Here is a 14652-nt window from a genome sequence, read left to right as displayed (position 1 = left end):
TTTCATAGTACTTGATACAGCCCATTATTACTGGAACTTCTGTTAAAAATATACATAGGTACACACACACACTGAATGGATTTAAGGTTAAAATGATACTTTAAATAGGAAAACAGCCTCATGCCTGTCTCCTCCCGACCTTGCATCTCCATGCAGACTCAAATACTAATTTCTGTTAAAACACATTGATAAATTTATGTTTAAAACAAATTAGTTGTAGTAAAAGGCTCCAACATAATGGCACACATTTTAAAGCTGCGGTATAAGCAAAAGAGTGTTCCTTTGCAGGTGTGCACGTTAAGATGTTCTGTATTTGCTGTGATCAGTTCCATAATTAAAACTGGAATGAAGAAGCCCTCCAAAGCATAACATTTTGGGATCGATTCTTAGTTCGCTTTAAAGCAAAAGGAAAGGTAACTCTTGATTTAACATAGAGCAGGTTTTTCTAATGATCGTGAAGTCCAGTAAATCCATCTAACATTAACAAATTTAAATGTGCCAGAGCAAATGGGACAGGCAGAAAAATACATCATTTTTTCTTTGAACTACCAGAAAGGCATTTTTAAGTGCCACTCAATCTGAAGAAAGCAGCTTTAAGTCAGAAACCAAAATCTTGTTTTAGTGACATACAGAAGTAACTCATAAAGGACTTGTTTTCTGAAGGAGAAGGGTGAGAGAAGCACCTTTTCTTCAACAATACTGAGAGCTTTGCTTCTACCTTCACCCACTGTTTGATTTTGCCTCGGACCTGATGCTGAAGCAGCCTGTCATGCTCTCTTCCCAGCTGCCAGGTGACCTACACTAATGTACGTCACAGCTTTCCTGCAGCTGCTGCACAGTGGAACAGCACAAGGCCTCACCATGTGCCAACACTCCTGAGGCACTGAGCACAGCTCTTGTGTCTGCAGGGAGGGATGGGCTCTGTCCCCTGAGCTCCAACTTATATCAGACCTTCCAAAGGTCTGCAGTGCAAGTCACAAAGGACTGTGGTGCACCTCGGGGAGCTGCTGGGAGGTTTGTGCTGGGCCTGAACCTCACTTTTTCTGTTCCTGAAGGCTAAGTGTGGAGGAGGCAAGGCCACAGACCTACTGCTCCTCCTTCCCCAACTGCCCCGACCCCATCAGGCCTGTGCCAGCAGCTCACAGCAGCCAGCCACAGCTGGAGGGATGGAGGCCCACACAGCAGCATCCTTCTGCCCTGAGCCCTGCATACAGCCAGAGAAAAGTCAGACGGGCTGCTGGGAAAATGCTGTGTAAAAAGAGGCCTTGCTTTAGGAACATAAAAGGGGCAAGTTGTCTTCCATGTAGTGTATACAAAACCTGTGATACACTAAGTACACTGCAGTTAACACCGCTATGCTCTTTGCTGTTGTACAAGCTAAGATAAATAGTAATTGAATTCAGGCTTTGTTAGATTATCGTTTATCTGTACTTCCTGTCAGGACATTATCCAACAGACCAGCCATTAAAAGGAATACATTTAGTAACTTTCACTCAATGTCTTTTTTCTTATTCAGAACTTTAAATTACACAGCTGAAGTTCAGTTCCCGCAGGGGATGTGAAAAGGAAGGAAAAGCAAGGCCAGCTGCAGGGCACACGGCGGCGCTAAGCGAGGTGCTGCCTTCACCTCTGCCTGGGCTCACTTCACTGCAGGAAATGCAGCACATGGGCTGCGTCCACTGACCTTGTTGCACTTCACAATTCCAGCTAAATAAATTAACACAAAAAACTACATAGAGAATTTTGAAGGGAAGAGTCAGAGAGGCAGCCGTTAAAGTGAAATTCACTTCTGATACTAAAAATACCAATTTTACCAGTGTGACATTGACTCATTGGCCTCTCCAGCACATTGCTATGTTTTCCAGAGAGCGCTTTGCTCTTAAAACCAAGTTACCTTCATTGTCAACATACTGACATTTCACACCTTGCAGCGCTTATGTGAAGAGATGCTGCCTAACGATTACTTGGAAAGTCTTCCCTTAAGAAAGGATTACTCTCAGCAAGATTAGATGAACAAACATGGAAGTGATTTTTAAGACTTCGCCCGAATTTCTCAGAGCTCTTACTTGTCAGATTGCCAGGATATATCATTTACACATCCTTTTAATTTAGTCAACTTATAACACTAGTAGCCATGCATATACAAGTAGTAAAAATAATATTTCACACACACACACCTTTATTTATTAGCTTAATTGTTACCAGACAATGTCTCCTCAAAGCTAGCACTTCTTTTCTAAAATACAAATGGCAAAACCCATGATTCTATTAAAACAGATTTCAGGAGTTAACGTTTGTCTGGTCCTGCACTTGCATCATGGTTGTTCCAAGTGAAGACCTGAAAGTGAAAGCGAGACCAAGCATGACTGAAATCTGAGAATCTTTGCTCTAAATCACTTTTAACTTATCTATTTTCAAAAGGCTTTCAGAATTTCTAAGAGTTTCCATAGGAATAAATTCTTTTTTCTACCTCTGAAAGACAACCAGGAGTCTCTTTTGAGACAAACTCTATTTCCATGTCATCAATCACCAAACGTTCTTTCCTGGCTTTTTTCTTCAAGCCCAACGTAAATGACCTTCTTTGGCTGAACCCTAAGGAGAGAAAGTTTTACAAGCTGTGTGGGCCCCTTCTGTGACCTACATCTGTAACACTGAAGCTGCATATTCTAACTACAGAATTAACTTCTTCCATATCGTAGCTATCTCTTATTGCAAAGCTCTTGTTTAAAAGGCCAGTTCTGTTACATAAGATTTTTGCTTCAGTTTAATCTAGCCTAAATGAGACGCTATAGATACATGCTTATCCAACCCTTTGTTCACAGGATACTGATGCAAGTATTGAAATGCTCATTGGTTAGCCCCTAATATTCTAGGGAATACCATACACTTGTGATGCCTTGGACTGAAATCTCGTATCCTGTTCCCAAGTTTACCACATCTCCTCTTTCTGCCACAAATCAGTTTTTGCCTCCTGATAAGAGTTTCTTTCCTTTGTTACTGAGTGAATGACCTCCTTTGTGCTTGGTGGCAGCAGCTTCCTTGATCCAAGTAACCATGCTAATTTGATTCCTAGGTTTTAGCTAGAATTAACAGTTCATCATAATTTTTAGCTGCCAAAATAAGAGATGCTGAGCAACATGAGACAAGCTTAAAGCATTTGTCATAATGATGTACCTAGTGTAGGAAGAAGCAGCAGCACACTCTGGAGAGTTTCTCAGACTCACTTTCTCACAGTGAAATTTTAAGTATGGAACTGCAGTGACCCTGGGAATACAGACTCCAGGCTCTTTCCCTTTGGAATATGAGAAGTTCATAATCTTTCCCACCGCTCATACTTTAATATTCACCATTACTGTGATGAACATTAGAACATACTGCAAGCACATACGTAAGAACACAAACAAAATAAATAACTCCCCCCAAAAAACAACAAAAAGAAAATAACCAAATCTATCCATTTGACCATCTTAAGAGTACTAAAAAAGCCACAAGATAAAATATATATATATGTATATATATATAATCAACACACTAAGCTGATGGATATTTTGTCTTTAAGCAACTACTGAAATGCATTTAATGAACAGTGTGAAGTGGGAGAGATGAGAGACCACCACCCAGGCGTGCCCACATACAGACACACACATGCACACAACCCAGAAGCACAGAGAGAAACAGGATTAGAGATTTATTTCTGAAAAATCAAATACAGAAGTGAATTCACAAGTAAAAACAAAATTTAGTTCACCATGGAATCTTAACATTTTTATTAAAAAGGCTACGTTAATTTAAATGATGAGAAGTTTTAACAAGCCATTAACTTCTACTCCCATCACTCTCTCTATTTGAAAATAGAGAAAGAGATAAACAAGAAGGTAAAGCACATAGGCTGAAATCCTCACATAAAATACTGCAGAAGCAGCAAGGTTTGGGGTGCGTCCAGTCCACTTCTGCCTTTGTTTTTACATACAATAACATTTTCACAGTCATTTTATAAATGAGATTGTGCAAACTTTTAGGAATCTTGAGTAAACAAAAATACAGATGAGTGCATCAGTGCTCCTCCAATTGTTGTGACAAACTTTAGCTTTACCTTTATTTAAAGATTGTTAATCTTTAATGTTTAAACAGCTAAAGTCTAATGAGACTTTATCATGGGCTAGGACGCCAAAGGGAATGGCAGAGAAGGGAAGGAATTTATGTGAGAACCTGAGCAGGAGGTTGACGGGAAGGGAGTTTTATTAGTTTGGTTTTTCATATGGTGATAGAACTTTAAAAAAAAAATGCAGATACCAACCCATTTCCTGCTTTTGAGTTGCCTTTGCTGTCCGTGCTGAGCTGAGAAAGGACATAGTGAGGCGCTTTGGCACTGTCGGCATCAAATATATCCATGTTGGACTCTTCACAATCTCGGCGTTTGATCCCTGGCCTCTGCTTTGGATTTCGTTTGCGTGATTTACGTGGCACCTCAGTGTTATCATTGTAGGAACTGGTACTCATGTTACTGAAGTTGGAGGGTGAATCCTCCATCCACATACTGCAGCTCTGTTCTGATTCCAATCCACACCCCTCATCCTGGCAGGACATCCGACTGTTGTCCAGCAAGTCCTCAGGTGGTGGCGAGATGTACAGCACTGTGTGTCTCTTCGGCGTTGACTGCTGCTGCTGGACCGTGTTACTGGTTAACTGCTTTTCACTTACCCCTCGGTTACTTACCCCCACGGCTGAGGAGCAGCTCTCCACTTGCATAGCCTTGCTGTCGGTGACTGAGGTAGAGTAAATGGTAGGACTGGAAGAGGTGGTAAAGGAGCTGCAAGCACCGCCCATGGAGGAAGAGGAAGGAGCTGAAGAAGCATCTGCGGTGTACAATTCAGAAGTAAATACAAGACACATGGTTCTGCGTGTGTGCTGGCTATAGCAGTCCCATTGAAGTAAAGTGATTTATGAACAGATTTCTTTCCCCCGACAAATATTTGGAATTTGGTAAGTTTTGGACTGTCAATGCTCAAAGCAGTAAAGCCAATACGGTACTTTGGAAATGCCCAAATAAGACTTAATGCGTTGCGCCGTGGCCAACTATTTTAAAACTTACAGTTAATTCAGAAAAATGGCTGCAAGTAAACAGAGCCTTCATTGCCTCAGCTGGACTAATTATTTGTGTATAAGCCATTTCATCTAAAATAATGGAAGCCCCAATGCAAAATGCTTATAATCCACATTCAATGCCAATTAAATCATTTATCATTGGATTTTATTTTTTGAAAAAGACGGGACTGTGCTTAGCCACAAAATATTAAAATAAGTTTCTAACCTATGAAGCAGAGAACTACAGGTCATTTTTAATGCAGACACTCCCTGCTTCAGAGGCAAATCCTGGAATAAAAATATGAGAAAATAAATGAGAAAAGAGCTGCTGATTATTCCATCATAAATGAGAAATAAAATATAAAATCAACTGAGTTGGTAGGCAAAATGGAACTGGTATCAGTCACTATGACATAGCTGTTCATTTTACAGGTTCAAAGCAGGGATAAGAGATCTGGACTGGTGAATATTGACACAAGGCAAAGTTTCTGTAGTTAGACTCCTTCAGTCTTAAATTCCGCATTAGACTTCATTCAGACTTCATTAGCTGAGTCCCCTAAGCACACAGAGACGGCTTGGGAGAGTCCTCTAACAAATCCATGTTAAGCAGGGCATTTTAAGCAGCGTGGTGGCAACTCCTCCAGATGCCCCATAGATGAAGATGTTGTACAAATACAAAGGGCAGCAAATTGATTAGAACAGAACCCTGAAGGTGTCTGGAGAGCAGCACAATCATTTCCACTGAAGAATGTCGATAGCCAAATCAGCTGAAAATGGAGGCTGACAGGTTTGAGAGGAGGCAGCAGAAAGGACACAGCTATTTACTTCAATCAGCCGTAGCTCACTGAGGAATAACTGGATTTTATATCCAGATTTTAAATTCCTAGGGAGGAGATGCTGTTTTCTTTATTTCTGCCCTGCTAACTACGTCTCACACTATAAATATGAGCTTTAAAAAGAATCGAATTTGGCAATCAATTGTTCATAATAGACATAGGTAAAAAGACAACGTGTTTGATCAGTTGTGGTTATGATGAAGTTATAGTGAGAAATGTAATACTTTATTTTTTTTAAAATCCAAATTATCACTGAAAACTGTCAAGCTTAAAAGTCTTAGAGGTAGTTGAACTGTTTTATCCAGCGTAATCCATTTAAGAGTAGCATAAAAGTATATTTGGCTATAATATATATTTAATTAGCATCAGAAGTCAGAAAATCTTCCTGTAACACAGTCTACTTGTTATTCACATGGGTCATCCATGATCGATGACAAGGACTTTTTAAAAAGGTATTCATTTCTTACAGCTTTTCTGTACTAAATAAAATGAAAAGCAAATCAAAGGTATTTCACATTGGAGTCAAGTGAAATGCAGTGGCCACTACAGAACACCAAAAATCAATTCTGCTTCTATTCACACAGGGAGTCCCTTCCTCAAACCTCCCAGAGGAGCAGATGAATGATACCAGTTCCATTTTCCAGTTTGTTCTTTGGCAAATATAGTGGCTGAAATTGGAGGATTCAGTCACTTTGAACTGCATTCCAATTTAAAGGCAAATTTATCCTTTCTATATCATGCATTAATGCAATGCTTTTTTCACAAACATTGATAGGATTGACAAGAACTATTAAATCCAGATATTAATTTCAGTGACAATATTTAGAAGCTGATTTGCAGCCACTTTGAGTTGAGGTTGTTGCTATTTGTGATGCTTCCTTTGTTTTGTTAAAATAGAGTTAGTTTCTGGTCATCGTTTATGCACACAAAGAAACAGAAATATGTGGGGTGTTTGCAAGGAGAATACATGGAGCGCAGCACAGCGATGCTGGGCTGGGCTGCTGAACAGCAGCATCTCCCCTGTTTAAGAAATCGCTTCTGCTCTTTTTAAGTGGATGAAGCTGAGCATCGCGTACGTCACGATGCATGCAGTGTATGCAGATCTCATGCTTTCCTGTCGGTGACAAAGACTGACAAATGCTCTCGGAAATACGGTTTGATTTTCAGGTGGTGCTGTGCGGAGCCAGGAGTTGGCCTCAATGTTCCCTGTGGGTCCCTTCCAGCTCGGGATGTTCTATAGTTCCATGAATTAAATAATTACGTGCATTGAACCTGGCAGCAGGGCTCTAGGATCGAAGGACTTCTCCTCTATAGGGAGCTTAATATCAAGGATCATCTTTTTACAACAAGTGCAACACGTTGCACTGTGCTGTGCCTGTGCATCCACTGCCTCAATGTATATCCCATCCAGAAATGCAAGTTGGATTTTTCCTTCTGTTTCTTAGAGAATTTTAAGTCACTAAACAAAATACTTCTCAATACGAAGCTAAGCCAGCTGCTAACATTTTCATTATTTTTGGAGGCAGCAGTTAGAAACATTTAAGCTACTCCAGTTATTTCTGCCAAGCTCCCAAACAGTTTCTTCTCCATCTTTTGTTCCTAACTTTAAAAAACATGTATGTGTATGAACGTACAGGTTTCGTCTCAATGAGGGAAAGAAAGAAGCACAAAGTGTCCTTTACACATTGGTTATTTTCTCCTCCACGTGTCAGAGACATCCCGATAAAATTAAATTATGGAAACATCAGCATCGAGATGAAAAAAAATGGCAAGAAAACCTCTGTTGTCAGCCAGCCATATTCTCAAATGAATGCCACTACCATCCAGAGACATGCAAGTGTAATAGCATGTGCAGGCCAGCACTGTCCCTGTTCTAACAGCTAAAATATGTAAGAAAGGATGACAAATACCGAAGCCAATTAAACAAGCCGGCTATTTTAGAATAGCCAAAATGTAAAATATGTTTAGGGGGACAAATTAATAACTACGAACAATTTAAGTTAAGCAAATACTGACAATTGAATACAGTTTGTATTTTCTCATAGGCAGGCCTTTAGCCAACCCATTTTCCTTTGATCCAGTAAACAAATAAATGGGATCAACCAAATGAGAACCCACAGAAGTTACTATAACAAACAAAACGCTGCATCTTCTATGTGGCTCCCTCTGTTACATCAGCCCATTCCAAAGCCTGTGACTACATGTGCGTATCTGGCACCCAAAGGGGGTCTCTTGGTTGAATATGCTACATTCAAAAACTCAGTTTTTCCTACAGTTTTTGGTCATTTGGTCTCAGCTGGCACTGCTCAATAAGGTGTGAATGGTTTGCACTTCCAGTTTTTGAGGAAGAAAGTTTCCCCCAGTATGCAAATAATAAATAAAATCTAACCATCAGGCATTCAATCTGACGGGTAGACCTGGTCAGCAGTCGCTCAGGTGACAGTGGAAACAAACACGCCTTGCCCAGTTCAAGCATTTCTTTTATTTGAGGTTCACTTTCCTTAGACACATGGGAAATGCTTACAGGTGGCTCTTTCACTTGCAGTTTAACAGTGCTTGCAATGACAAACATGTAGTTTCAGCGAGCATGCACAGTTGGAAATTTAAGGCTGAGCTTAATATTTTAACACATTTTCAAAATACGAATTGCTTTCAGAGCAACAACATGGGGTAGAAGCCAAGTGCACGTTATGGCAAGAATGCAGCCACAGTACCGTAAATGAAACATGCACCAGCTTCACAAGGCTTTGTCTTGAATTAATAAAGTGTGAGAGAGAATTACTGCCACATTAGAGCAGCCTCAATCACTGCCAGAACTAAACCTCCTGATCGCCATCTCTGGGCCACCTAAGGCAGATGAAATCAGTAGCCCAGAATTTGTCTTACATGAATATTTTTTCTCTCAGGTAGGTAAAGTGACATCAAAAAGTTCAATGTAAGGAACCTGTGGTTCTGTTTTGGACAGCGTAATTTGTACACTGATCAATAACTCTGACACAGGTAAATGAAAGAAAGGAATCAAGAACTAATAAACTGATTAGTGCCAGAGCTCAGAATGCAAATAAAGATAACCGATAACTCCGCACTACTCCTAGACAGACTACATCTCAAAGCAATTTGAGTTGTTGTCATTTTGCGTTTGCTTTCCAGAAAGCTTAAAATAGGGACTGATTGGTCCCAAAGAGTTACCTGACTTTCAGGAAGTGAACAAAGTCATATTCACAACCAAGAGACTGAATAATTCAAGTTCTGTCTGAAAACAAAGAGCAGGCAATGAAAGAAGGGATGCAACACGCATGTGGCACAAATGCATGCTGCTAAAAATCACAGGCTTGTTAAATATCAGAGAGTAAGGGAACATGTAGCAAAGAGCATCCCCATGAGCAGATCAGCGCAGTCTTTTTCTTTTCCATAACAAGCTGTTGTAAAAGAAAATGTATTACCTCCTGAATTGCCAGCTAAGGCAATGGCATATATTTCTATATCTTATTATCTTGTGAAGTCAAACAAGGCATTCAGCCTTTAAAAAAATGTCTGAAAGGGAGAAAAAAAACAAAACCGATCACGTCTTGGCATCGTAGGGCCTGGTCTTTGGATAAAAACTCACATGGAGCCAGAAGCCAACCCTGACATCCGTGTTCAGCCCCATCCATGGAGAGCATTCAATACAAGGGTTACCAAACCTTGCAGAGTGAAGTGTCTTAATGACACCTTTTCCTTCCATCATGGCTACAGTACAAAGCAAATCATTTCTCAGCCTGGAAAGTTCCAAAGGAGATATTTTTGGTTTTATAAGTTTCTCTGCCACCTGTATGTGAACAGTCAGGACTAGCAAAGAGCCATTACAGGACTCACCTTTTCCTAGCCTGCATCCCATGTGATCCACTATTGTATTTCAGGAAACAAGCACAGAAATGAAAACTCATCACATAGAATAAGGTTAGAGTCATTTATAAGTTTAATGTGCAAAGTATACCTCTTTAGTAAATCTGTTAATTTATCTAACATCTCATGTTTTTATAAGGCTTGTTTATTCGTAGAACTACTGAACTCTGGAGAACAATTTCATTCCAAAAACAAGGATACTACGTGCAAAATTTCCAGCATCAACCTTTGTGTTGCCAAAGGCTTTCAGGTGAAAAAACAGAACTTGCAAAGTGGCTGCAAACCTGCTTTCAATACCTCACATGCCAAACCTGGGTTTCTATTTTTCTTGTTCTTGTATTACTGATGTAAAGTCAACAACTTTTCCAAAGAGTTTAGTTTCAAATCAGTATTAACCCACTATTTAGAAACAAAACAAAAGGGAAAAAAGGGAATTAAAAAAAAAGAAAAAAAAAGGGAAAAAAAAAAAGGAAAAACAAGAAAAGGAAAGGAAGAAAAGAGACTTATGAAGAAGTCTGAAAACAAGACCGACCTATACCCTGGGTGAGATTGGATGGGTTAAGTGTCTCTGGCACTATTTGTCTTCACTATTGACAGACACTGTCACACAACCCACCACTCGATGCCTGTCTCTGAATGGCGAAGCTAGAATGCAAGTTAAGTGTATTAATAGAGAAAAAAAAACTAGCATCCCAGCAAATATCATAAAGCAAACCAATTCACCAGTTATTTAAAAAAAACACTCAGATTCAAGATAAGTAGGTTAATTTAATTTACGTTAAGCCCAACAGTGTAAATTCCCCTTACATTCACATGCTGAACCAAGCAGTGCATTATACTTTGGGTAAATACATCAATCAATCAGCTTTTATTATCAGTGACATCCACCATTACGTTAACACTCCAGTTTGGACATCCCAGCAGCACTGTTGTTAGTGGCTCGGGCCCAGCTCAGCTCCTGCCAGGCAAGGCAGAACTCCAGGCCCTCAGCTGCTCTCCAAGCTCCCCTCAACTCCATGCACCCTAAGACAGGGCCTGCACAGCACATCATGGCTCCCAAAAAAGGCATCTCAAGTTAAGAATCTGCCTCTTTAGCTCTGTAGGTCCACAGTTGTTTTTATCCCTAACAAATTAGGAACTCCTCATGGCCTTCAGGAAGTCTTCAATGCTCTGACAGTAAGCACCTGAACTGGAGTACACTGAGGATGTTCTCTTTTTACCCTTCTCTGACTTGGTTTTCCATTAGGGTTTTGATTAAGAAACAAGCAATCCTTAAGCCTTTTTTTGATGTAAGAACAAGACCCATTTGATGCAAGAATTTGTCATCAAAAATCTCCCCGAACAGTAAAAGCAGTTCGTGTCTGACTGAGCAGCTCTGGAAAAGAGGCATTTGTTGGTTATGTAAGACTCAGGAAGACTGAAAATAAAGCAAATTTAGAAAAAAAGATCTAGAAAAGGTCTCTATGATCCTTTACATGCAATTATCAGAGAGCTCTGCTCCACGCAGCATTGCAGACGTGCTCAGTGCACAAACCAACACACAGAACTACAGTGCTGTCACTGAAGTTAGAGAGCACAGCCAGCTGGCTTCCAAAAGACTTAAGAATCTTTTCCTTTGGCATCTCCTGGGCACAGATGCTCGCAGCAGTCTGCCCAGAGGGGCCCACAGCTCACAGAGCCCAGCTCAAAGCCTCTGCTGCCAAACAGAGCGGCCTGTGCTGCTCTACTACCCACAGCAAACATGTGTTTGTAGAGCATCTGCTTTGGTTTCATTCCACAAGAAAGAAGTGCTTGCCACAGCCGAAAGAAGCACAGCATGGACAGACATCCCTGAAGACATCCTCCTGGGGGCTACAGGAAGGCACCTCAGCTGGGAGCGGGTGGGAAGAGGAAGGGAAAAGCCTACAAAGAAATTGAAGTTTTTACAGACATTGGAGATCAACAACAAAGAAGCAGCTTTCTTTTTCTGATAGTTTGTTTACAGTGTGTAGTCATAAGCCTGGTAGTGGCACCAATGTCCCCTTTGAAATTTCTGGTAAATATTCCTGTATCAACAGGAAAAACCAACTACTGACACCAGGAAGGATGACAATGTGAGAAAATATTTTCAATTAAAATGAAAATTAAGAAGCTCGACAAACTACTCAAAAATAAAACAAATCTTCATTTGAAGTATTAGAATCTTCAGCTTGGAAATGATGCAAAAAGCCTTATCTTTGGAGGGGAAAATGAGCCATATCCTTAGCACTCAGTGTCTGCCTGCAGGTAATCCAAATATTTTTTATCTATTTCGCTACAGAAATGTCTGAGAAGCAAAGCTTTATTTTCATAACTAAAATTACCAGAACTGCTTAGAGCAAGATAACGGCTCTTTGATCCAAAAGCTGAATTACTCCCGTTGGGGACAAGTAGTCTACTACCTTTACTTAACAAAGAGTATAGAGTTGATAAGGAAAGATAAAATTCCATCATTCAGAAAATATATCTTTAGGATATAAGCATACAAAACATGGGAGGCAGAAAAGTTCAATATGTAACAGATGAACTGTATCTAAACACAAAGATACAAAAGAGTTCAGTACACACAACTGTATCTGAACACAAAGATACAATAGAGTTTAGTACACACATCTCAATGGCAAAAAAAAATCTGCTCCTCTTTTCTTACACCACCACCTCCACTCTCTGTGAGGAATTCAGTTTCAGGTACTGGAAGCTGTCACGGTGAACACGATGCAGGGAAGAAAATACTATCCTGAGGAGCAATGCAAAAATACAGGAGGATATATTTGCCTCTGTGGTAAATGGAGAGCAGTGTAAGAGATCATCAAGTAGCTGAAGAAGCTCTTTCCAAACTCCATTACTGCAAGAAGGAGCAGATGATATGAAGATGGAACAGTTTTCTTTACTGGGGCTGTGAAGGTTTGAACATTCCTGTCTCTGAAAATAAAGGATGAACATGCAATGCTTGTTTAAAGTACATGGCTGAAAATACTTGTGAACCAACCCCAAAAGACAAGCACAAGGAACAGACCCACTAATAGGAAAAGACACCTTTGAGGAAGGACTTAAATTAGAAGTTGATATTTTAAGCACTGAAGTACTTTCTCGGTACATCTTGACCAACAAGAAAAAAAATGGTCAACCCTTATAAGCAAGAAGAATAAGCATCCATCCATACAACTGGAGCCTAATACTGTGCAGAAGGCACTGGTAAAGCTTCAGCCATACGTCTCATGCGAGACGTCTCCAGGCACAGCTTTACAGCAGCATCTCTTGGCACGATACCATCATGTATTTCAAGAGTCGGTACGATGATTCATATTTAATGTGTTTATGGTACTCCAATACCAGGCAAAATCCTATGTCCTGCACAAAGACACTTGTGATGCAAATAACAAGCACAGAGAATGCTTTCTAGGGGTAAAAATTAGACCCCTTCCCTCCTTTCTACTTTACTGAGGTCCAACAGAATTAGAAGCTTGAGATAGCAGCTAAGGTTGTGAACATAGCAGCTCAAAATCCTAGAGTTCTATTAAATTATACTTGCCTGATCATTATTGAGAGAGTGGGTAATAGCGCTTTGTTTAGATTAACAAGCATCAGATACACATTTATTAACAAGTTAATGAATCCAATCAGCAACATTCCATTTTAGTACTTGTAAAGCTGTTCTGTAAATGGCAAGACAAATTTCAAAATGGAAGAACTAGAAGTCTGTCCCTGAAAGGTCATCGCAGCTAAAACCATCCTGCTCCTCCAAAGAAACCCAGTTATTAACTGCAGCAATAGAGCTACCTCAATCGCAATGATATTTTTAACAACACCTTTTAACAAAGTCCTCCAGAAGAGCACCTGACAGAAAAGCCTCAAGCAAGTTGAGTTTCAGCCATGTTCAGCCACTATCTTGCTGTGTTTTGGGAAGCAGAGAACAAACTTTATTATCTACTACAGAAGTAGTAAAAAACTCTCATCCCATAGGACCATTACTGACAGCACAATCCTCTCATTATCACAAGCACATCTGCAATAGACTTCTACAGTGTGCTAACAGAACAAGCAGGTCTATACCACAAGCCAAAGACGTTTCTCCTCCTCATCCTATCATCTGTACAGTGGTAACCACCTGAAAATGCTATTATGGACATGAAATACACAGACAAACAAATAGCTAATCGTGGTGTTTAACAGTAAATTTTAAACGTATGCTTCCTGTACAAACTGACACACATATAAAGCCCAGGCTCATTTCTCTCTTCTTTCCTGTTAAGAAATTAAAGCCCAGATAGACTTCTCTTTATAACAAGAGGCAGGGCTTGCTAATGCCATAGTAATTCAAAGACACTATAGCAATCCTAAAGCATTAGTGAAAACAGCAAGACCCGATACACCTGTGTATCTAGAAACATGGCACACCTGTGGCAAGAGTAGAGCCAAAATGCTTGTGATCTATTCTCCGTAGAAAGAAAGAAGTTTGGCTGCAGAAGGAACACACAGGTAACCCCACAGAAAAGCAAAAGCACTCCTGGGATTCTGAAAAGCAACTGAACTCTGGGCAGTGCACCTGCTCCAAGGCAGCCACAGGCCCCAGCACCACCTCAGAAGTGCTGAGCTCAAAGCAGCTTGGAAGAGGAACCAAACCCCATGGAGTGGGACTGACTCAGCTGTCACTGAGGAAACTGTAAGCTCCCCTCTCTTACTCCTCCCTTCACCTACAACTTTGGTACACGTGCCTCCTACGGTCCTAAAATTTGTCCCCAGCTTTAAAGAGAAATGAGACTTGGCATCAGACTTGCAGGAATTCCCAAGCACCGTTCCATCCATGAGGCGTATGGAGCGTTTCCTC

General features: G+C 40.4%; 1 protein-coding gene across 11 annotated transcripts in view; it reads right to left on the bottom strand.

Moving 5' to 3' along the window:
- NFAT5 (nuclear factor of activated T cells 5) overlaps window positions 1-14652 on the bottom strand; it is a 56300-nt gene that overhangs the window by 23545 nt on the left and 18103 nt on the right. For 3 of the 11 annotated variants that reach the window (XM_015874233.2, XM_015874234.2, XM_015874235.2), the window contains exon 3: window positions 4298-4856. In XM_015874233.2, coding sequence (XP_015729719.1) covers window positions 4298-4856 — 559 coding nt within the window. Of the gene's footprint in view, window positions 1-2177; window positions 2339-4297; window positions 4857-5311; window positions 5374-10338; window positions 10452-14652 lie in introns of those variants that run through there. The other 8 variants (XM_015874237.2, XM_032447013.1, XM_015874236.2 and 5 more) reach the window with 8 other exon arrangements.

Source organism: Coturnix japonica, chromosome 11 (assembly GCF_001577835.2).
Source record: "Coturnix japonica isolate 7356 chromosome 11, Coturnix japonica 2.1, whole genome shotgun sequence".
In the NCBI taxonomy this organism is placed as follows: domain Eukaryota; kingdom Metazoa; phylum Chordata; class Aves; order Galliformes; family Phasianidae; genus Coturnix; species Coturnix japonica.
This window is presented reverse-complemented; position numbering and strand designations above follow the sequence as displayed.